The sequence below is a fragment of the Euleptes europaea genome, chromosome 17, assembly GCF_029931775.1.
Source record: "Euleptes europaea isolate rEulEur1 chromosome 17, rEulEur1.hap1, whole genome shotgun sequence".
NCBI lineage: Eukaryota > Metazoa > Chordata > Lepidosauria > Squamata > Sphaerodactylidae > Euleptes > Euleptes europaea.
The window spans coordinates 21572351-21597208 of record NC_079328.1 but is presented as its reverse complement, the minus strand read 5'-3'; the positions used below and the strand labels follow the sequence as shown (position 1 = coordinate 21597208).

At 46.1% G+C, this 24858-nt stretch overlaps 1 protein-coding gene across 1 annotated transcript; it reads left to right on the top strand.

Annotated features, from left to right (window-relative positions):
- The first annotated feature begins 9610 nt into the window (after nt 1-9610).
- On the top strand, nt 9611-19837 carry CFAP20 (cilia and flagella associated protein 20). Its single transcript, XM_056862320.1, has 6 exons — nt 9611-9797; nt 14225-14304; nt 15199-15310; nt 16310-16498; nt 18372-18482; nt 19832-19837. Exons 1-6 carry the CDS (start codon nt 9714-9716, stop codon nt 19835-19837), a joined length of 582 nt encoding a protein of 193 aa, XP_056718298.1. The 5' UTR covers nt 9611-9713.
- Nucleotides 19838-24858: the final 5021 nt, after the last annotated feature.

Genomic DNA, 24858 nt, shown 5'->3' with positions numbered 1-24858 from the left:
GTATGGAGAGTATTATGGATGGAAGAAACTGTGCCCTGAGGATTGCTTCTCTGGAACCTGCCTGGGTATGTAATCAGCTGTTTTGTTTCTTTTGGGCTAGGCTAAGGAATCTCTCTGTAGAGAGAGCTGGGTTTTTTTAAAAACAGTTTTTATTGAGTTTTCAGGTAAGCATAATCACTGTAAAAAAGATGCATATGAAATCATTGGTTGTAGTCAAACATGTTTTAGAGCCAAGACTTTCCACTGTGTAGAATCCCCTCCCCACTCTGGGCCCGGTAAGCCCTTGGCAGCAGGATAGTGCAACTCCAGTATCATAAGGGGAAGAAACAAAAGAAAATGAGCGAGAGTGAAGGAGGCAATTCCAGCATCCCTTGTAGTAATTTCCCCGCAACAGATGGTTCCTTATTTTTGTGCAGCTTTTGTTTGGGGAAATGCACAGGGGTAGTCTAGCATTCTGAAGTGTAAGGATGTGTCACTGGCCACAAGATTAGGTTAATTCATGCCATCGTATTCCCTATTACTATGTATGGGTGTGAAAGCTGGACAATGGAGAAAGCTGACAGGAAGAAAGTAGACTCCTTTGAAATGTGGTGTTGGAGGAGAGTGTTACGGATACGGTGGACTGCCAAAAAACCAAATCAGTGGGTTATAGATCAAATGAAGCCTGAACTGACCCTAGAAGCTAAAATGACTAAACTGAGGCTATCGTATTTTGGTCACATTATGAGAAGGCAAGAGTCCCTAGAAAAGACAGTCATGCTAGGAAAAGTTGAGGGCAGCAGGAAAAGAGGAAGTCCCAACAAGAGATGGATTGACTCAATAAAGGAAGTCACAGCCCTCAATTTGCAAGACCTGAGCAAGACTGTCAAAGATAGGACATTTTGGAGGACATTGATTCACAGGGTCGCCATGGGTCGGAAGCGACTTGATGGCACTTAACACACACAGTCTAGCATGGGGTCTACTGGAGTGCCAAGTTGCTTTTGAGTTTTTGGATTTCTACCAAATGCTGGCCTGCATGTTCTGGGTATTCTGACCAAGTAGCTGCAGTGGGCAGGCATCAGTCTGGAGCTAGTGAGGAAATTTCTACTTCTGTTCAGTTTCTTGCCTCCCTCCCTCCCTCTTACATTAGGGGACACTCCGCTTTGTTCTCCTTGCCCTACTTGGAAATGAAGTGCTGTAATGGCCAAGTTAGTATCTCCAAGAGAGAAGAATTAAACTGCACTCTGCTCGTGTCTGGGCAAAGCAATGCAGCTATGCTGCATTCACACCCACTGCCGCATGACTGTTAAGTCATCTCTGTCTTCAGCTGTGTCTCTCTGGAAGCCCAGAAAAGCCCTGGACAGTGATGTTGGCTGCAGAATCTCAGATTTCCCTCTTTTGGCTTTAGCCCTTCTTGTTTTGGTGCAGTTTGAGAAGCTGGAGTCACTGGCTAAAGCTTCCAGTGGTGATGACATAAGCCTTCAGCAAAAGTCTTAATATCTAACAGGCGCAGCCAGCAAGCCCCCACTTGGGCCCCCTCAAGTTGGCTCTGCAAAGGGTCTGGCCCTTCCCACTGGTTGGCACAGGCAAAATGAATTGTGCGGAATTAAGAGAAATGGTTCAAATAGGCTTAATGGACCCTGAGACACATTTTGTGATGGTAGTATAAATGTGCATCCTGAGAATCTGAGAGAAGGGAGATGTCTCTGGCACGCAGCCCAATGGACCTCAGGTCTGCTCCTATGTTTCAGAAGCCTTAACTTCACTAGCTCTTCCCCATGTCAGGTAAATTGCAATGACACGCAGTCACTCAAACTGAATAACCTCTGTTGGGCTTAGTATAATCCATCCCTTCGAAAGCAAATTGCTTTCCACCGACCATGTGTGAAAGATGTAGAAACAAGATCGTTAGGGAAATGGGGGGGGTTGAGATAACGTATTTACAGAATAAGCAAATCAGCAAGTGCTTTAGTGCAGCTTCTGCCTCTGCCATTTGTATTTGATGAATCTGTTTTAATTCCTGTGCCTCCTTCCTTGCAATATGGTCTTACCAATCAATAGAACCATGCCATAAAGCCACAAAGCACCAACATAATACAGACAGAAGAACTGCTGGAAATCAGGCCAGAAACCTAATCTGTGGTGTCTTCTGAGTAAGGATGTATAGCAGGGGTGGGAACCTTTTTTCTGCCAAGGGCCATTTAGATATTTAGAACATCATTCGCGGGCCATACAAAATTATCAACTTTAAAAATAGCCTGCTATATTTGGTCAAACATTCAGCCAAGAGGCACAACCGGAGACAGCTCCGAGTATCTGCCATGTAGAGCGACTCGCTTTTGAGCTCTGCCTTTCCCAGCTGGGCCCGAGAGATTCAGGCAGGGCAGCAAACACAAGACACAGTTTGTTGGGCGGTCCTAGCAGCTCCATAGCTAACGACTCTTCTTCAAGGGGGGGGGGAGGTTCCCTTTCTCAGCAAGACAAACTCACTTCTGCCTTGAATAGAGGCTATTCCTGTCCGCGGGAGGGGGGCGGATCGCTGGTCTTAGATCCTTCTGAGCTAGAGATCTGCCAGGACCCACAAAGGGCCAGCCCAAAGGATTTCGCGGGCCTTATACGGCCCCCGGGCCTGACGTTCCCCACCTCTGATGTATAGGAAGCAAGATGCGGCCCAGGTGAATAGCTCTATGTTCAATCTGCTGAATGCCATAAGTGGGTAGGAGTTACAATATTTGTGTTCTCCCCTAGATTATTCTGGCTTCCTCTGATGGCAGTGCCATGACTTGAAAGACATGAGTACACAGCTTTACTGCCTGTGCTGGGGGTTGGTGAGGGGACTACCATCAGAACGTCTAATCTAGCACAAGGCTTTGCAAACTTTTTGTATTTAGAAAACTCAGACGGATGTATCTGGCCATGCATGTTGCAAAGGAGTCTGTGACCGGTTCTGCGTTAACTACAACAAATTTGTGCTTACCTGTTAATAGGGTTGCTAGCCTCCAGGTGGTGGCTGGAGGTCTGCTATTTCAACTGATCTGCCAATAGAGATCAGTTCACCTGGAGAAAATTAGCCACTTTGGCAATTGGACTCCATGGCATTGAAGTCCCTCTAATGTTTCGAATCGAGTGGGACTGCATGCCTAAGTGGCTCAGTTTAAATAAGACATTGTGTACGTGCATCATCATATGGGAAAGTTCTTCTGCCAGAATCACACTTGAACAAGTCTGTTCACTTAACCCTTGCCCCTTCCCACTGGGAACAAAGTACGCTTCCCTCGTGCATTGTATTGTTACAGCTAAATGTTGGTACAACAGTTCAGAATTTGCCATCTGCTTGGCAAATTATTAGTTCTTTTGGAGACTGTTCCTCATGTGGAATTAGCAGAGACATAATTATGTTGCAGTTCTAGAGAGTTTGTTGCAATAAAAACAAACAAGAATTTTGCACCTTTACAGATTAACACATTTTAGTGGCAGTTGAAACAGAACAAAGGAGGTGGAATGTTTTGCCACCAGTCCATGTTGAAGTTCCCCCTCATGCCACCCCATCAAATAAACATTGCTCTAGAAGGAACAGGGGGCCCCTCCTCCTTAAGCTAAGCAAAGTGTTATAAAAAAATTTTAAAACGTTGCATCAGGTTCTAGTTTTGTTCCTCTTGCCAGAGGTGCAGGTGGTCTGTTATATCTTCTGTTTGTGATGGGTTGTGTGAAAGAATGGGAGTGTTGTAGAATAATAGTTATTCTCCATGGTCTCTACACAGTCCCAAAAAATGGTTTCTGCACTGGTGCAGAAGGAGCTTCAGAAAGTTCCAGAACGCTAGCTCAGAGGTTCAGCCTCCTTCCTCAAGGGAGAGTTTTTGCCTCTCTGAGCATGCCTTGAGGGGAGTGGCGCCATCACACTCAGCTCTGTCTGTAGTGGTTCTCTGCGGAAATTGCCTCAGAATCTTTTTCACATCTAACTTTAAAAAAAAACACAATTTAAGCCTTTTCTTTTGTCTATTTTTTTAATGTAGGTAGGTACTTCAGTCCCCATTTTATTTTTTCCTTGGCATTTCTTATTTTCTATCACTCATATCACAATGGCCTTTCTTGAAGCAATGCCAAAATGGGTGAGAGGAACCCTCCCCTTACAGATGGGCATAATTCCTGACTTGGTCCCCCCACCCCATTACTAACTTTTCCAAGAAAGCCAGGAGGAACCATGCTTCTCGCTTACACAGCCTTCCTGATTAGCATCAATGGCCCAGTTGATCCAGTCTGCCTTAGCACCTCAACCTTCAGCATCATGACTGGCTGGAGTCAGGTCTCCAGCAGTAGTTTCCATGTCTCCATCTCAGGTCACAGATCAAAGCCCTGTTGAACCAGGTACACAAGGCTGTTCTTTGATCCCGAGCAGCTTCAGAACTGACCCAATGCTGTCGCAATTGCAAAGGTGAAGAGCCTATTAAAGTGATAGCTGACAAGGATGGAGAGAAAAAGGATGAATATGCAGATCCTCAGAAGTAGTGGAGGTCCCTCCTACTGTGTTCCAAGATGTATCCCTGCTTCTTTACAGCTATTGGGCTTCTACAGCTGCTTCTTGGCATCCTGAAGGCTTTTCAATCACAGTGGTATTGACAGATGCCAGATGACAAACTTTGTTTTTTTTTCTTGTCAAGTCACAGCTGACTTCTGGCAACCCCAAAGGGTTTTCAAGACAAGAAACATTCAGAGGCGGTTTGCCATTGCCTGCCTCCGCGTCATGCCCTTGGTATTCCTTGGAGGTCTCCCATCCAAATACTAGCCAGGGTTGGGGCTGAGAGTGTGTGACTGGCCCTGCAAGCTTCCATGGCGCCAGTGGGGATTTGAACCTGGGTTTCCCAGATCCTAGTAACACCCCTTAACCACTACACCACTCTGGCTCTCTTCCGATAAACTTAATTAGACCTAAATAGTGGCATAACCAGAGAGGTTGGTATGCGTTCTACAATACTGACGGGTGGCAATGCAGAGCATACCCTGACAGTCCTGTGTATACTGTGGGTTGCGCTTTCTCGCCACAGGACAAAGCACATAACCCTTCTACCCTTGCACAAATAGTTCTCCGCTGTTCTCTGCTGGCATTCAGATCCAAAGGCTACCTTGTGTCATGGGATATTTGACAGCAGTTGTCATGCTTGCATGTCCACCCCCAAAGCCTATGATTTCCTCTATCCTTCTTGGGCCCACCGTCTCATGCCCCTTTGAACTCCGTCCTTTAGTCTGTTGTGCTGAACGGACATCGCAACTCCTAGAAAGTGCCCTTTTTCATTTCCCAATTCCCAGCCATTACAGATACATCCCTGTAGGATTGGAGGGTCCTTTGCGGAGATCTAGCTGCCTGAAATCCATTAATTTTTTTCATTGGGTGCTGTCCAATAATGTTTGTAGATAGCGATGAGCAATGTGGTAATGCAGCCCTACTTGAACAAACAAGGTTATATCTCACACACTATGTGAGCTGGTGCTGCCAGTCTACAATTTATCTGACATGACATCTTTGTCCCAGCCATTCATCTTCCAACCAAGACAGCTTCATCTACATGCACCCCGCAGAGGGGAAGAAGTGGTTTACTACTGGTTGATGAACCTATAGTGCCAGCACAAAATCATTTGTACCTTACCTTTTGTTCTGTTATACATCAGGCAGTCCCTTCGCTGTTGCAGCGGAGGAGGCTGTGGAAGATTATACCTATTTTCTAGCATGGATAGGAGTTCTGTTTGTTGTACTTGGTGGATCGAAGCAAGCACAGGAGTGGCTCTGACATTTATTAAACATGAGGGGTGCCATATTCTATGGATATTATAAATAAATAATCTGAGATGAACAGCTGTATATATAGCTGGTTCAAGACTACCCCTGCTCTGAACGCTTAACAGAAACGGGGGATAGGTGCCAATATTTTGCATATCCTATCCCTTATTGATGGCTATTAGTTCAGCTATACCTCTGTAAATTTTGTCATATCTGCTTATTAAGGTTTTATGTTAACCCTGCTTTGCCTATTTAATGACAGTCTGGAGTAATCCTCACCCACTTCGCGTGAACTGACTACTCTTTTTATGGAGTCTTGTTTTAAACCAGCTCCTCTTTGTAACATCTTCCTCCCCCACCTTTCTGTTATGAATATAAATGCATAAACCAAATGGAAATGCACTGTAATACATCTGAGGAAGTGAGCTCTGACTCCCAAAAGCTCAAGCTGGAATACATTTTGTTAATTGTTAAGGTGCCACCAGCCTCCCTCAGATAAACAGATACATATCTAGTTTTGGTTTTTGCAATTTTGTAATCCATTTTTAATGTACTGGTTGCACGTGTGGAGAAATGCCCTACATCCCCAGGATTCACATCAAAGTTGCAATAACTGGGTCTGAACTCTTTATGTGCTCAAAAGGCCACAGACAGCAGTGGGAAAGCTACAGGAGAAAAAGTGAGCTTCAGAGGCACAGGGCAATTCAGAGCTATGGATATACAGATGGTTTTGGCCAGAGGAAGATGAGAACTTTACATCAAGGAGGCAGATTTGGGAACCCACAACTAAGACGGTATCTCCTTTTGGGGAGGAAGAGATGGAATGACCCACAAGGAGAGGGTCACTCAGACAAGAGGTTATAAAATCTCTGAAAACTGAGACAAAGATCTGTTAGGATCTACTCTGTTCTGCTCTCCAGCTCCGTCCAGTTAATGTGAGGGCTTAAGCCATGGATGCCATCTTGAGCACACATGGCTGAATGAAGGGGTGGAACCATCATCCTAGGAGAGCAAGGTAATGGTGATTTCCAAACAGTGTAACTTAGGGCTGAGGGTGAGGGCGGGGGGAAGTCCAAAATAACTTAAAAAAATAATAATAAAACATCAAGAATAAATAGCTTGTCCTTATTCTAATCATTTTACAGGCTATGTACAACTGTAGTAAAAGAGGATTTGCAATTATATCACTTTTCAGTTTGATTTTTGCTCAGATTTCTGATTAAACAGATCGAGTGTGTGCTTTCATTACTTTATTAAAAAGTTGAATGCCAGCTGCCTGATCTCTCGACCCAAGCCTAAATCAGTCACGCTTACCAGAAGTAAGCAGAGGGGGCAGCTGCAGATCTCATCATCCCAGCAGCATACAAGCTAGTCCACACAGTAGCTGGGAGATGAGGCAAAGAGGTGGAGCCTTTAAGCAGTGGCATGATAAAAGGGTGCTCAAATGCTATCCTTTGGCAAAAGACAACAAAGGTGGCAGCAGAAAGACCCCAATAGAAGTGGAACCTCACCAGGCGGATGACTGTGGATCCTTCTAAACTCCCATGTGCACGGAAACATGGGTTGTTTGTTACTTAATAGTACCCCTTTCTCTCTGAGACGCAAGGTGGGTTACAGTGTAAATCAATACAGTCAACAGGATGGGACATCCATTAAGCAATGTAATAGGATTAGGATTGCAGAAATCTGAGACAAAGCTGAAATAAACTAAATATTAACGTGACATATTGAATGATGCAGAAATTAGATAGTAGGAAATAGACAGTACATACTACACATAGTCTACTCTGCATTTCTTTTCCCTTAAGAGCTGCAAGCTGTGCCTTCCTCACAGCGTATTATATTCTCTATGGCATTATCATTTAATTGCATATTCTGTCTTGAGCCTCAGAGAGGAAAGCAGGCTATAAGTGAAATGGCTACATCTGAGATAATGCAGTTCTCTGATTAAAGATCTTGCACTTGCAGTTGTATCTTCGCCTCAGCTGAGCAATTTCCTTACAGTGGCTAGTGGTGGAGTCCTCCTCTGCTCCCTACACGCGAGGAGGCGGGGCTCTAACAAGTACTGCCAGTAGAAAAAAGCAAGAGTCCGGTAGCACCTTAAAAACGGAACGAAATTTCTGGCAGGGTATGAGCATCCGTGAGCCACAGCTCACTTCTTCAGATACCTGGCTCACGAAAGCTCAAACCCTGCCAGAAATTCTGTTAGTCTTTAAGGTGCTACTGGACTCTTGCTCTTTTCTCGCTGTGGCTCACGAACGCTCATATCCTGCCAGAAATTTTGTTAGGGCACTTTCACACATGCAAAATAATGCACTTTCAATCCACTTTTAACGATTGCAAGTGGATTTTGCCATTTCACACAGCGAAATCCAGCTTCAAAGTGCATTGAAAGCACATTATTCGGCATGTGTGAAAATTCCCTTAGTTTTTAAGGTGCTACTAGACTCTTGCTCTTTTCTACTGCTAGTGACAGACTAGGAGCCCCGTGGCGCAGAGTGTTAAGCTGCAGTACTGCAGTCAAAAGCTCTGCTCACAACCTGAGTTCGATCCTGACGGAAGTCGGTTTCAGGTAGCTGGCTCAAGGTTGACTCAGCCTGCCATCCTTCCGAGGTCGGTGAAATGAGTACCCAGCTTGCTGGGGGTAAAGGGAAGATGACTGGGGAAGGCACTGGCAAACCACCCCGTAAACAAAGTCTGCCTTGGAAATGTCGGGATGTGACGTCACCCCATGGGTCAGGAATGACCCAGTGCTTGCACAGGGGACCTTTACCTTTAGTGACACACTAACACGGCTACCCATCGTGAAGCATTGCCAGCTTTGGCTTGGGGGATTCCTCCTGGAGGGGAGGGAGCTCTGCAGGGCTGTGCTGACATGAAGTCTGCCTTTGCTTCAGGGGAACTGGTTTTTGTGGTCTCGCGAGCGGCTGAAATGGGCGGGCGAACTCCAGTCCCCATTAGGTTGGCAACCGCCTGCCCTAATGCTGAAAGCCCACCAAGCAGTGCAGCCAAAAGTCAAATGGGGGGCAGTGTGTGGGACGCCCACAGTCTTCACCTGGGAGCCTTCTCTGTGACATGGCAAGGCCTGAGGGGCCGTGGCTCAGTGGCAGTGCACCTGCTTGGCATGCATGAAGGTCCCAGGTTCAATCCCCGGGCATCTCCAGTTAGGCCAGTAGGCGATGTGAAAGACCTCAGCCTGAGATCTTGGAGAGCCGCTGCCGGTCTGAGCAGACAATAGTGACTTTGATGGACCAAGGGTCTGATTCAGTATAAGGCAGCTACATATGTGTATGTTCTTTAGGGGAGGGGCCGTGGCTCAGTGGTAGAGCATCTGCTTGGCATGCAGAAGGTCCCAGGTTCAATCCCTGGCATCTCCAGTTCAATCCCTGGCATCTCCAGTTCAATCCCTGGCATCTCCAGTTAAAGGGACTAGGCAAGTAGGTGATGTGAAAGACCTCAGTCTGCGCAGACAATAGTGACTTTGATGGACCAAGGGTCTGGTACAGTATAAGGCAGCTTCATGCGACCACCGAACCACCTCCCCCGTCCCCCATCAGGCTGACTGATCTCTACTGCGCCTGCGCGGTTCAGCGAGCGAGGCCCCCCCCCGCGCGCGGCACCAAGGAGGGGCGTGGTCTTGGCAACCGGCTGCCGCCTCCTCTTTCGTCCCGCCTCCCCGTCGCCTTGGAAGCACGCACGCGTCGCGACAACACTCGACCGGGGAACGAGTTCCGGCAGGAAAAGTAGTCCGTTCCGGGGGGTAGCTTACGCCGGCGGCGCTGTGACGGTGGCGGCGGAGCGGTCTCGGTTTTGTTCGGCGGCGGCGGCGCCGGGTCCACACGCGTCCGCGTCTCCTTCCGCGCGCGGCGCCTGAGGGGCTGAGAGCGAGGAAGCCGCGCTCGGCGGCAGCAGGAGCCCGCGCGGAGCCACCCCCCCCTCCTCGGCCCGGCTCGGCGGCATGTTCAAGAACACGTTCCAGAGCGGCTTCTTGTCCATACTCTACAGCATCGGGAGCAAGCCGCTGCAGATCTGGGACAAGAAGGTGGCTGTGGGGGTGGGGAGCGCTGTCTTGGAAAGCAAGTTTCTAGCCCTCGTGAAGGGCGGGTGGGGGCGGGGCTGCTGCTTGGGACAGGGCCCGCTGCCTCAGGCGTCCTCCTGACGCAGCTTCTTCCCCTGCCCGGCGGGACCAGCGCCCCTGGCCTTGCCCTGCTCCTCTGCTGCAAAGGCTGGACGGGCGGGGGGGGGGGCGGCGGCCCCTACTTATGTGTTGCCCGCTTATACTTGTCATTTGACAACTCCTCGTCTTTCTAGAGCAGTGGTTCCCAACCTTTTTTTTGACCAGGGACCACTAGGACTTTTTTGTTCGGTGCAGGGACCCCGAGGTTCAAAATAAAAATTCCGAGAATTCGAAAATAAACTTGAATCATAACTGTTAGCTAAACATTAGGCTTAGAATAATATTTGAATATATATATTTATAATAGGGAACTTTTAATTGAAAATATTAATTTATTATGGGTTTATAACTTTGTTTCGCGGGCCTTAATTTAGTTCTCGCGGACCCCTGGGGGTCCATGGACCCCTGGTTGGGAACCAGTGTTCTAGAGCCTTCTGTTTAGCTGGGCTGAATGATAACCCCTCTGTGGTGTCACAGGCCCAAAAGATCTCCCGGTAATAATCGGCATCCAGACTGCTAGGGAAGCTGGGGGAAGGAATGTCTACCTAGATCCAGGCTTGCTGTCTGGGTGCTTTAAGTAAGTGGGTTAAGAGTCATGGAGTGTCAGAGGGAACGATAAACGATAGGAGATTGGCTCCTGTAGGTTATCCGGGCTGCGTGACCGTGGTCTTGGTATTTTCTTTCCTGGCGTTTCGCCCGCAGCTGTGGCCGGCATCTTCAGAGGAGTAACACTGAAGGACAGGGTCTCTCAGTGCCAAGTGTGTAGGAAGAGTAATATATAGTCAGAAAGGGGTTGGGTTTGAGCTGAATCATTGTCCTGCAAAAAGTATCAAAGCTAATGTGCTAATCATTGTCCTGTAAGTATCAAGATAATGTGCTAATGAGGGTGTGGTATGTGAATATGGAACCGTTGTATCCTGAAGTGATCTGTTAATGTGTGAAATCCAAAGCTAATCTGCATGGCTATTGTGGACTGTAGTCTTTGTTAGTCTGGAGGTTTTTCAGGACAGGAAGCCAAGCCTTATTCATTCTTAAACTCTCTTCTGTTAAAGTTGTGCTGATGTTTATGAATTTCAATGGCTTCTCTGTGCAATCTGACAAAATAGTTGTTAGAATTGTCCAGTATTTCAGTGTCTTGGAATAAGACCCTGTGTCCTGTTTTCCTGTCCTGAAAAACCTCCAGACTAACAAAGACTGCAGTCCACAATAGCCATGCGGATTAGCTTTGGATTTCACACATTAACAGATCACTTCAGGATACAATAGTTCCATATTCACATACCACACCCTCGTTAGCACATTATCTTGATACTTACAGGACAATGATTAGCACATTACCTTTGATACTTTTTGCAGGACAATGATTCAACTCAAACCCAACCCCTTTCTGACTATATATTACTCTTCCTACGCACTTGACACTGAGAGACACTGTCCTTCAGTGTTACTCCTCTGAAGATGCCTGCCGCAGCTGCTGGCGAAACGTCAGGAAAGAAACGTTAGATATATGTTGCTCAAAATCAATGGATCAAGGAGCTTCTAAGGGATAAAGGAAACAAACTCCAAGGTAGCTTGAAGTATTAAAATCCAAATTACTGTAAAATTCAATACCAGCAGAAATAAGAGAACAATAAACAACCGTTGATAAGTTAGTGGCAGAAAACAAATAAGAACCGCCAATTCAGCCATTAGATGCCTGGGTAAATATTTAACTTGGTGTCTCTTCATGAAGTAATAAGTAAATTTAATAAAATTGGCTTCTGAGGAAGGAGTTCCATATTCAGAGTGTCATGTCAGAGAAGGGCCTTTCATTGGTCATCATCCACCTAATGTTTGTAGGCTCAAGCGCTTGACATAGGCCTTTGGAAAGGGATAATCAAAATTGTGCAGGTTCAGACCGGAGGTGGTGGTCCTTCTGATACTTTGACCCAAAGACCATCTAAGGTTTTTGTAGGATGAGGCTATATTTCAGAATGCCTTTTTTATTAAGTGACAGGGATCCCAAGGCTACAAAGTCAGTGGCAAGATTTGTTTCAGTCCTTATGTCCCTCAGACATTAGATTTACGCTTCTCAAGGTCAATGGATCAAGGAGCTCCGACCTAAGGAATAAAGGCAAGGTGGTGCGGGAGAGGGAGAGAGCTTGTGTGGTGTTCATTTGTGTGGCGTGCATTTGTCACGCTGATAGGGGTCTCTTCTTCTGCTGTGGGGGCAGACTTCATAGATTGGCGCACCTCCACTTTGGCAGGGGCCCTGTGCGTGTGTCAAGTGCCGTCAAATTGCTTCCGACTCATGGCGACCCTATGAATCAATGTCCTCCAAAATGTCCTATCTTTAACAGCCTTGCTCAGGTCTTGCAAACTGACTGTCTTTTCCAGTGACTCTTGTCTTTTCAAAATGTGACCAAAATATGATCGCCTCAGTTTAGTCATTTTTGCTTCTAGGGTCAGTTCAGGCCTCATTTGATCTATAACCCACTGATTTGTTTGTGTTTTTTTGGCAGTCCACGGTATCTGTAACACTCTCCTCCAACACCACATTTCAAAGGAATCTACTTTCTTCTGCACCACTATTAATCCAGCCCATGTCATATGATGGCTTGCAGAGTAGACGCATGGTCTCTTTAACCCTCCAGACATGATGTAATGTGTATTAAAATCAGTACAGGTCGAAGGGGAGTAGGCACAAGTATGCGGCCTTGTGAAGCCCCCTTAGGCAGAGTCAGACCATTGGTCTGTCATGGTCAGTATCATCTACTCTGGCTGGCAGCAGCTCTCCAGATCTTGTACATCACCTACTGTTAGATTTGAGTCCAGTAGCAGCACCTTAGAGACCAACAAGAGTTCAGATTGTAATCTTTCAAGGGTCAAAGCTCCCTTCCCTTGTTGGTCTCTAAGGCACTACTGGACTGGAATCTTAACTGTTCTACTGCAGATCCACCTGGCTGCCATCTGAAGCAATCACCTACTGTGGAATCTCTGCACGTGGTGGGGATTGAATCTGGGGCCTTCTGCGTGGAAAGCAGATGCTCTGCTGCCTAGAAACAGCCCCCCCCCCATGTGCATTGCTCTGCCACTGAGCTGTGGCCTCTTATTTGAACACACATGAAGCTGCCTTAATGTTAATCAGACCATTAGTCCATCATGGTCAGAATTGTCTACTCAGACTGGCAACAGCTTTCCATGGTCTCAGGCTGAGGTCTTTCACATCACCTCCTACCTGGTCCTTTCAACCGGAGATGCTGGGGATTGAACCTGGGACCTTCAGCATGCCAAACAGTTGCTCTGCCACTGAGCCACAGCTCCCACTCCCCTCCAAGAGCGGAGTCAGGCCATTGGTCTATCTATACAGATGACACCTATTTGTCAGCCATGGTGTGAGCCAGTAGATGTTTAAATTGAGGGCTGGAGGTGAGAACGAACTGGTTGCCAGTAAGTGAAAGCTCAGTCCAGACAAAAGTGAGGTGATGCTGGTAGATGATATGGTTGGGGGCTGTGGCATCAGCCTGTACTAGGTAGAGTTGCATCTTTTCTGAGACAGCAGGTTCGTGGTTTGGGAGTGTATTGTTATATGTTTGCAGGTGGAAGCTTGGATCTCATCTGTGCTGTGTAGTCCCTTTTAATCAAGGTCAGTTAGTTTGCCAAATGTATCCTTTTCTGGAAGAGTGAGATTTGTCCACAGCAATCTGGCATTTATGGCATATTAGCTAGACTGTTGTGATGCACTTTGCATGGGGCTGCCTTTGAAGGCTGTTTGAGAGCTTTCGTTGGTTCAAAATGCAACCACGAGGCTGTTAATCAGAAAGGGCTGTACATCACCAGTGTTAGGAGAACTGCACTGGCAGCCAATTCATTGCTGGACACAACTGGAAGAGCCTGGGGTGTCTGGAGGACTTCCTGCTCCCACATGAGTTTACCTAATCTTCAGGAAAGACCCTGCTTTGTGTGCTGTCCCTACCCACCACCTTCATCAGTAAAGTGGGTAGAAACCGGAGCGTGTGCCTACTTTGGGCTGGCGCTTTGATTTTTGAATTGTTTCCTACAACAGCTCATCTGGTGCTGAGTCTAGGCTTCTGGTGATAAATAATATCTGAATGGTTTTAAAGGCTGCAATTGGAATTCTGTTCTCCAATTCAGTCAACCCTTGGTCCTTCTGTTTTTTTAAGGTGCAGACTGTCTTGCTCGATTTTGGGAGCATTTATGACTGTTCTTTTCCTGGCAGACATCACAGACACTCCTTGAGACAAAAATCTTTGTTGCTCAGGAGATGATGGGCTGTTTCCTCCTTCATCTAGGTGCGCAATGGCCACATCAAGAGAATCACGGATAATGATATCCAGTCACTGGTGCTGGAGATTGAAGGAACCAATGTCAGGTAGGACAGAGCTCTTAGTGTCTGTTTACTCTCTTACTATTGAATGTTTCACATATGCAGTTAACACACACAGTGACAGAAAGAAAGGGGGAAATTAGATAAAACTGCATTTATGTTAGTATAAGCATAAACCTCAAAAGAAGTAATCATTCACTACTCTGAAAAATCATGTAAAATATAACATCATTAGATAACAATGACAGTAATAAATAATGCTGTTAAAACTGTATTAGATTTTTTTGTGAATACAAAACCCATTACCTATTACTTAATAATGTAGGAAAACACGTTTAATGTAACAGAAGCATACATAATACGTTCCTAATTAGATAACAGTAAGAAATTAGTAACGCATCTTTATATTAATTGATTGGTGATAGAAATATTGCTACCAGATAACACTTCACAGAAACATCACAACTATCGCAGAAACAGATTCTACACATGCATGTAGGTTAAACTACTAATCTACTGTGAATTCCATCCAATTAGAAACTAGAAATGTCATTACCTTCGTAACCTATTCAGTCAAGCTAAACAAAGCATATCTTCTTTAAACTGGTCCTTCTGTGGCAGCTCTTGCAGAACCCTGGAAATTGGGATATCGTTTGTCACTATGGTTCTAAAGGTTTGGAAATTGGGGGGTCAAAAGTGGGACCTTTATGGAAGAAAGAAAGCTGGAAGTCCCCACACATTTCCAAACCCACCCAAACTGAGCAAACTTACTGAGCGCTCAAATGCATGAAGAACCAAACATGGGTCTCGATTGAGTTGGTTCTGCAACACAGGTTGTTGGCGGAAAGACCGCTTCTGGCTGCCCCTTTCCACGAGAGCTGCAGTGGCTGATAAATAGATTTTAATGTGCAGTCTTTCTCTCTTCTCTCTCTCGTCCAGTACCACGTATATCACGTGTCCCGCTGACCCAAAGAAGACGCTGGGAATCAAGTTGCCCTTTCTGGTTATGATAATCAAGAACCTGAAAAAATACTTCACGTTTGAAGTACAGGTTAGTGAGCTGTGTGTGGGTTTGGGAGGGTGGAGATCAGAGTGTTACAAAGTGCTTGGTCTTCCAGCTCCACCCCAAGAGGAAAGTTGTTCTTTATGTACAGAGGGTGACTTGCCCGGTGAAGCTGTAGGCTGACAAGCAGGCTTCTGAAGGCCCAAGCCAGCTTTCCAATCTTTAACTTAATGCTAGCCAACACAGTCAGGACTTCTTTCAGGAGGCAGAGGCCCAGGCCAGATATGACCTATTATGTAATTTACAAGAAGGGGACCCATGAGGACTCATGGGGAAGAGGAGTGGAAATCCTGTTCCTCCCTCCCCTGACCCCCTCTCTGCACTGTGCCTCCCGCCCCCTGCCCCCTTCACTTGCTCTTCTTTTTCCTCCACTGCCTTCATTTCAACTTGGTTCTTCACCGCCTCCCAACCCTGTTCTACTTCTTTTCCCCCCATAACCTCTTCCTTCACTGGATTACATTTTTATTTCTCTCCAGACTCTCCTTCCCTACTCTTTTGCAGCCCCCACAGTCTGCCCCCATCTTCTGTTCTATCCCAAACTTATAACGTTTCCCACCCCTCCCAGCTTTACTTTTCTCCCCCTCCCAAGCCAAGCTCCTGTGGTCTGTCTCCCTTCCTTTCCTCTGTCTCTGACTCCCACGCCCCGCTTATTGACAGGTGCACTGTTTGACATCCATTGTTGATACTTTATTTTTCACAGTGCCTTTGCATGCACAGACCTCACTCTTGACTTTTGAGGAGGTTGTAACATCTCATTTTAATGTATTTTTAGCAAACCTGAGGTTTCCTTGGGTCTGCAAAAGGTTGTATGACCCCACCCTGGATTTTTTTTTAACTCCTCACAGGGGCCCGATGGCAGTTGAGCAGAACCAGCCGCCCTATTTCTGGGTTGAGCTCCATGATTTCCTAGATGAGCTGGGCCTCTGCCTCAGGCAGCCTCACACCAGGGCTCCTCTTCAGGGTGTGGTGTTTTCCCCCCCCCACTAGGTTCTGGATGATAAAAATGTGCGCCGGCGATTCCGTGCCAGCAACTACCAGAGCACGACCCGTGTCAAGCCCTTTATCTGCACCATGCCCATGCGGCTGGACGATGGCTGGAACCAGATTCAGTTCAACCTGTCTGACTTCACACGCCGCGCATACGGCACCAACTATATTGAGACCCTGAGAGTCCAGGTGAGGAGCCTCAATCCTGGAGGCCTTTCCCAGGCTGTTTTACAGTCACTGGCTCAGATGCCTGCACTGAGGTAGGGAAGGCTTTGGCTCAGTGGTAGAGCATCTGCTTGGCATGCAGAAGGTCCCAGGTTCAGTCCCCGGCATCTCTAGTTAAAAGGGACCAGGCAAGTAGGCGATGTGAAAGAACTCTGTTTGAGACCATGGAGAGCCACTGCCAGTCTGAGTAGACAATACTAACTTCAATGGACCAAGGGTCTGATTCAGTATAAGGCAACTTCGTGTAATCAAGACCCATTGCAGAGTCAGGTTTCAGATGCTGGGGAGATCAGCTGACTGCAGGGAACCCAGATATGCTTCTTTACTCAACGAGTGGCTAAACTGTGATGTTCCCTGCCAGTGATATAGTGATGGCCGCAGGTGTAGATTTTTAAAGTGGGATTACACGGATCCATGGGAGATAGGCCTATCAGTGGCTACTAGCCAGGTTCCTCAAGAGAACCTCCACATTCAGAGCCAGTCAGCCTCTGAATACCAATTCCAGGAGGCAGCATCAGGGGAAGGCCTTGGCATCAGTTCTCTGTCACTGGCCATCCATAGTAATTGGTGGGCCATTGTGTGAGACAGGATGCTGGCCTAGGTGGACCACCGGCCTGATCCAGCAGGGCTCCTCTTATGTTCTTACGACAGCAAGCATTAATTGGTAAGTTAAACTACTAAAGCTTTACTTGATTGATGAGAGAATTGCTAGTGAAGGATCCGCTTAAGGCTATTTTGTGTATGGTGTGTGATTTGTAACCAAAAAGAACATTAGAGAGGTGATAAGAATATTAAGGAGAGGTGTTCTGTCTAACTATCAGTGATTGATTTTGATTATTAAATTGGAAGTTGTATTGGCCTGTATCCAGCCAACTGTGGAGTTTGTAGAGCGGGACATACCTGTTTCCCCTGCTTGCTGGCCCACAAAATCCCTCCAATGCATTTTTCTGGTGGCCAGCAGATTGTCAGGAACAGCATAGGGGGTAATGCGGGGGTCTGCAGTGGGAGGGGAGGATCAACGGAAATCCCCACTCCCTCCTCCATAAAGAGAATTGTTAATTATCTGGGGAAGCTGCATGCTTGGATACATGCCATTAGGTCAGCTTTCAACCTCGGCAAGGCCAAAGTCCTTGCCAGGATGGATTGGGAAAGGGCCTCCAGTTCAGTGGCAGAGCCGATTTCTGGCAGGCAGAAGGTCCCAGGTCCAGGCCGTGACAGTTCCAGTGAAGAAGGATCTGGGAAAGGCATGGATGGGCTACCGCCACTCTGATCTCAGTGGACCAGTGGCAAGCTTTGGCCTGCTGTGTTGAAATGAGCGCTGAATAGGGGGGACCTTTTCCATGCCTTGGAGCGGTGGACTCTGATCTGGAGAACCGGGTTTGATTCCCCTCTCCTCCACATGAGTGGCGGACGCTAATCTGGTGAACCGGGTCTGTTTCCCCACTCCTACTCATGAAGTCAGCTGGGTGACCTTGAGCTAGTCACAGAGATCTCTCTCAGCCCCACCTGCCTCAGGCTGTCTGTTGTGGGGAGGGGAAGGCAAGGCAATTGTAAGCTGCTATGAGACTCCTTAAAGGTAGAGAAAGTCAGCATATAAAAACCAACTCTTCTTCTTCAATGGCTGCCTCAGTGATGCCACTTTGGCTGAACTGCAGCCCACGTTGGGTTGCCGTCTCAGACAATGCGGTTAAAGTTTCCCCTTCTGATGCTGCTTGAAATGAATTGGCACAAGAATATTGCAGTTTGCCTTGATGTGTAGCAAGGTCTGCCAGGCTGTTTTGAAAAGGGGTGTGTGGGGCTGCTGCTGCCACCTCTCTTACCTCGATCAACTTTTCAGATCCATGCAAACTGTCGCATCCGCAGAATTTACTTCTCAGACAGGCTGTACTCGGAGGATGAGCTTCCGGCTGAGTTCAAGTTGTACATCCCTGTCCAAAACAAGGCCAAGGTGAGCGGGCGTATTTGGGGGAAGAGGGGCCCTGGAGAAAAGGGATCTAATCTGGCATAACCCTTATCAGATAGCTCTGTCAGAGTAGAGACAGCTGAGTAAATTTTCTTTAACCTGGAGCTTTAGGTGGAGCTTAGTATGGTCAGGAAGGTCATCTCCCCCCACCCTCCAAGTCCTTTCCTTGGGCACTGGAAATCTGGACATTGGCTGGGCTGTTTCTCTGCCCAAAGCCCAGAAGTCTTTTGCGTGTGTGTGGGTGGTTGTGCTTTTAACTGGTTGTCATCTTTGGAATGGGAAAGGAATTATTCCCCAAGCTAGCTTGGGTAGGAAGCTCCACTCTAAGCAGAGTTTGGCTTAGCATTGGACTTAGGTCCCATATGTGCCAAAAGGGGGACCCCCCCTCCCCTCTGGGAATGTTCCGGCCACTGTCTTTTCTCAAATGTCTGCATTCTTTAAATGACCCCCAAACTTTTTCCTGATGACAGCCATTTCCAAAATTTGCATGCTTGCTTTCATATTTTTAAAAACTGATCTGGAACTCAGATTCTCCAGTTCTCAATGGGACTCAATTGAAGAAAGTGTGGTGTGTGACCTGAATGGCACATTAAACCCCTTAGCTTGTTTGCTCCCTCTGCTCGTGATATCATTAGGGGGTCCTTAGGCAAGCCACTGTCTAGACCAGGGGTGTCCAATCTTTTGGCTTCCTGGGTCACATTGGAAGACGAAGAATTGTCTTGGGCCACACATAAAATACACTAACACTAACGATAGCTGATTCATAATGTTTTAAGTAATTTTACGATTTTGTGTTGGGCCGCATTCATAGCCGTCCTGGGCCGCATGTGGCCCTGGGGCCGCAGTTTGGACAAGCCTGGTCTAGATGGAGGGGATGATACCGGCCTACCTCACAAGGCCGTTGTAAAGATGACTGTGGTCCCATGCCAGGTGCTTTGGACAGGAACACATAGTTGCAAATGCTAAGGAGTGTGAGCAGCTGAGCCAGTCCCTCTAGGTGGCTACTTGCCACTATCTGCCGTGAGCCCTGGGCTACCCTAGCTGATCCCCTTATTTTCACCCAAAAGTGCGTGGACCAGCAATGACGCTGCTGTTATATTTATTGTGAGGACACCCTTCAGCAAATCACTGTGGCTCAGTTGAACCTGGAGAGTCAGGTTTCAGACCCCAGAGCCCTGGACCACACAACTCCCATTCCCATAGAAAAATGATCGAGAGCGTTGTAGTTTGTGTCCCAGGGGAAGGGCTGGAGGGTTTGGATTCCGAATACCTCAGAATAACCTGCAGAAATCCCGGCTAACCTTGTCTCCCTCCCCCTCTTTCCCCGCTCGCAGCAATGATGACACTTTTTGGGAAGCCATCGAAGAGATGAACTCTGAAGACGGGTGGAACCTTTTTTTTAATTCTACAATATTTAGGTGTTGATTTGCATAGAATAACTGTTATTTAATAAAGCTATTATCTCTAACTCTGAGGCAGGACCCCGCTAACCATGTCATTGTTCGATGTGAGGAATGACCCCTGATCAGGCTTTTGGTTTAAGGTCAGCCCCTGTGGATCTGCGGGACCTGATCTTTGGTGAACCCCTTGTGCCCTATTCGGAGGCCAACTGCTTCCTCATTTTATTTTATTTTTAATATTTTTTTTTGCTCTTCATGTGTTGTTTGATATCTGCTATAAACGTGTGTGGCCTGCTCTCCCTCCAGAAGCGATTATTAAATATTTGATTCTCTTTGTAAGGCTGGCCATGGTGTCTGCTCTTCTCTGACTCGTAAGCCTGGTCTTTTGCTCTCTGCCAGCATGCCCCATATGGTCACTTGCCAAGGGGGGGTTAAGAGAGAGCCATCATTCTCATCAGCTTGGTCTCATTTCTGGTCCTAGTTTATTCAAGTGGGCCCTGTGCTGCAGATGTAAGAATTTAGCTGTTCCCCAAGCAAGGGACCTCAGATCTGCAGTGTCATCCATCTTGTTGTATCAACAGAAGTATAGTGTCCAGATCACACAAAGTGATGGTGTCGCTTTTCTCTGCTCTGGTTGGACCTCACCTAGAGTACTGTGTTCAGTTTTGGGCCCCACAATTTAAGAAAGATGTAGACAAGCTGGAATGTGTCCAGAGAAGGGCAACAAAGATGGTGAGGGGTGTAGAGACCAAGTCCTATGAGGAAAGGTTGAAGGAGCTGGGTATGTTTAGCCTGAAGAAGAGAAGACAGAGAGGATATGATAACCATCTTCAAGTACTTGAAGGGCTGGAGGTTTTTAAGAAGAGATTAGATGGCCATCTGTCAGCAATGCTGATTCTATGACGTTAAGCAGATGATGAGAGGGAGGGCATCTTGGCCATCTTCTGGGCATGGAGTAGGGGGTCACTGGGGATGTGTGGAGAGGAGGTAGTTGTGAATTTCCTGCATTGTGCAGGGGGTTGGACTAGATGACCCTGGTGATCCCTTCCAACTCTATGATTCTTGACTCACTGGTTTATGGACTGCACCATGCAGAGCCCAGATTGTAGAGGAGGTGGGCAATGGAGGGCTTTGCCTTGCCTTTTGAATCTGTAGCTGGTCCGGGCACTGGCTTTGTGCTTCTGGCAGCTTCTTGCTGCTCGAGGTCTGGCTTCTCCATGCTCTCTCTGGGCTACCTAAATGGGATACTTTTGCCTATGCAGACAAGGCATGGCTGCCCTGCAGGTTAGGCAGTCCTTCAATGAGGAGCATTTCCCTGCCTTTATGGGTTCACACAGCCTGTCTCTCAATGCAGTAAGTGTGCGAAATACAAATGTATAAAAGTAAAACTGCACTTGTCTGCAACTGGATTTCCAGGGATGGTGTTCAGCCTGAGAAGGCCAAGATGTGCATGGGTGTGTGTGAGAGTGAGGTCTACAGGGCTGCAGTGCTAGAAAAGGGGGTGAACTTGAATCCAAGCAACAGACATATTTGTATGTTGTCAAAGCCCCCCGGGTTCCCCAAGAAGGCTTTGGGGTGAAGGTCAGTAGCAAAACGCGCAGTCCTCACTGCCCTGGGTAACAAGCTGCCACCAGCCACTCTAAGCAAACCCTCAGCTGAGAGACCAAGGGACCAAGTAGCCCTACTGAGTGTCAATCAAAAAGTCAGCCCTTCAAGGTAGGACACTTGCAAGTTGAGTTCCACAAGCAATTGATTTGGTAGCTGTAGCCACAATAGGCCAAGATGCTGGGTTTAGATTGAAGCCCCCAAACCCAAATAATACCACAGGAGTATAATTAATAAGATTTATTAAAAGAAATATCCAAAAGTATACAAATACAGAAACAGTGCAAAACAGGGAAGAAAATAATAAAAACAAAATAGCTAACCTAGTATACTTAGTAGAAAAGAGCAAGCGTCCAGTAGCACCTTAAAGAAAATATTTTTGTTAGTCTTTAAGGTGCTACTTTTGCTCTTTTTTACTACTGCAGACAGACTAACACGGCTACCCACTGTGAATTCTCTTCTAGTATACTTATTCAGACTTTAGTCTTCTCATCAGATGTTACCTGGCCAGGCTGAAGATACAAAGTCAAATAGAACTCCAAAGTCCAAAACATTTTGGAACTCGCCCCCGCCCCCCAGAACTTTCCTATCCAGAGCCAAATTTTCATTTAAATTCATAGTCATATTTTGCATGAACACACTTCAACTGTTGTTGCTAGCTTCTTCGTTTGTTCTATAGCCCTGATCCTTCTGGAAAAGGATCTTGGATAGATGGACCCAGGATAGATGGATCCAGGTGTATCAAATACAAGGAGGTTTGTTTGGGGACCAGGTTTCTGGGTAAGAGAGGAGGAAGATAGCCCCAGGAAGAAGAGAAACCTGGGCAGACAAAACCCAGGTGTTCTAATGTAAATCTGTACCTCCAGGGACCAAAAAAGCCCTATGTATTCTGCCACCCTTTAAGCTTTGACATGGCCGGCGCCACATCCATGTGTTCCAATACTGAGCCACGAAGCTGCTCCCACAATCCCCCCCTCCCATACCAATTTTGAGTCTATGGCACTCACCAGTACAGCGACTCAAATTTGCTAGATCTGTTTCTTCCCTTTGTTTGCAGGGTAAGCAGAATTCTGCAGGCCTCTGTTCCTGGCAGGGAAAACCTGCAGGATGAAGGAGCGCATCCAGTGGGCCTGTTGGCTGGCTGGTTGGCTCTGGCCCAGGCCTTGAAATCAGCAGCAAGAGCTTTCCTGTTCTTGTGCTTTTCCATAGCTTCAAATTCAAAAGCCGCAGCCGAAGTACTTTTTTTTTTTTTAATATAAATTTTATTAGGTTTTATACTAGAAATTTTCCATTACATTGAACAACATCTATAACAATATCAAATTTCAATTCTAACTTAAAGTTGTTATAGTTCCATATCATATAATAAAAAAAGGAAAAAGAAAAATGGAAAAGTTTTTTGACTTCCCCTTCACCTCTATCTGCCTCTTAATAAAAAGTTCATCCCGTCGTAGGTAATCTAATCTTAATAAACTATCAATACCATATATAGAAAAAAAAAACCATAGTCTGTTAGTAAATATACTTATACTTAATCATTATAAAGAAAATCAGAAATAATCCTCTGGATCAGATTAGAAAGTATTCTTCCATTCTTCCCATTTTTAACTCATATTCACAATAATGCATCCACGCCCCCCATTCCCCCAAAAACCGAACGTCATTTTCTTCATTTAGAATAGCTGTGAGTTTTGCTATTTCTGCCACTTCAAACATTTTAACAATCCAGTCTTTTTTCTCAGGAGTTTCTAGCCCTTTCCATTTCGCTGCATAAAGCAGTCTCGCAGCTGTTGTGGCATAAATCAAAAAAGTTCTTTGTATTGCTAAGTCGTCTGGAATCATACTCAGTAGCATCATTTCTGGTGTTTTGGGTATATTCTTTTGTAGTATTAATCTCAATTCATTATAGATCATGTCCCAGAAGTCTTTGGCTTTGTCACAGGTCCACCACATGTGATAAAAGGAACCAATTTCTTTGTTACATTTCCAACAAGTAGGGGACATCGTTTTATAAATCTTTGCAATTTTCTTGGGTGTTAAGTATCATCTATACATCATTTTATAAATGTTTTCTCGCACTGACTGTGCTTTTATTCCTTTTAGATCTTTGGACCATAGTCTTTCCCATTTATTTAAAACGATATCATGTCCCACATTTCATCATTGCCATTTGATTTTTTGCCGCCATCTGATCAGTTTGTATTGTTTCAATCTGTTTTTCTTGGCTTGTTAATTTTTTCTTTGTATCCTTGTGCTCATCCATCACTTTCTTAATTGATACATCCATCGCTTGCATATCTGTCTTCATAACAGTCATTTGAGTTTTTACTTCTTTCAAGTCTCCAGTGACCACATCCAACTAATGGTTAATAGCTTGGGATGCTTGACCAAGATTTGTCATCATAGAAGTCAACTGTGCCATCTGTGTAGACATCTGTTCAAACTGTTTATTTGTTGCCTCAGTTTGTTTAGTTAGCATATCCTGTAGCTTTTTTTCCATGGTCGAGGTTTGTAAAGAGTCCCTTAGTTTAGTATAGGCAGGGCTGTGTAGTGAGCCAGAGCGGGGTCGAGACATTTACATTCAAAAAAAGCTGGTAAAATACATGTCCACAGACAGGGCCTTTAAGGTGCTGATTAAAAGATGGTAATTCAAACATCAGCCTAATAATTTTTTCGGGTTGAAAAGAGTCGAAATTGGCTTTAAAATTGCATTTTAAAGTTTTAAAATACCAGTGAATTTTTTCGGTCGCTCTAGATCGGGTTAATCAGGAAGTATACCGGAAGTTGCAAGTGCTGCGGACCTTCTACCGCCTCTTCTCGATGGTTATTCCTTCAGGAATGATTTCAATGTAACTCGAGTGCGACGTATATTCAGTCCCACAGCTACTTCCTGTTGTTTTAGTTCCGATGATAGAGAGGGTGTTATAGAGAGTCTTCCGTTCCAGGCGCTCCCTTACTACAAACGTGGCAGGAAATTCTTTTCGCCGGAAAATCAGGAAGAAAGATCACCCTCCCCTTCCCTCGGACCTTCTCATTGGTGATAGTTCTTGTCAATCTAAAAGGTATCCTTCCGACTCTTTGTTATGGTTTAGGCTGATCAATTTGATAAAGGTCCTGTCGCTAATCCCGATGACTAACTCAGATCAAACTTTTTCAGTTCGAATTAAGGAGGAATGGGGGTCTCAGAAATGTTCTTATCAACCCCCCGTCTGTTCAAATATTCCAGTAAGTAGACGCAGATTTCTTTGTACTCACTTGGGTGTCAAGAGGTGAGGTTCTTTTCTTTATGTAGTCCTTATGCTGGTAATAAGGTGGTGGAGGGTAGAGCTTGAGGCCAGAGTTGCGTTTTGGCGATG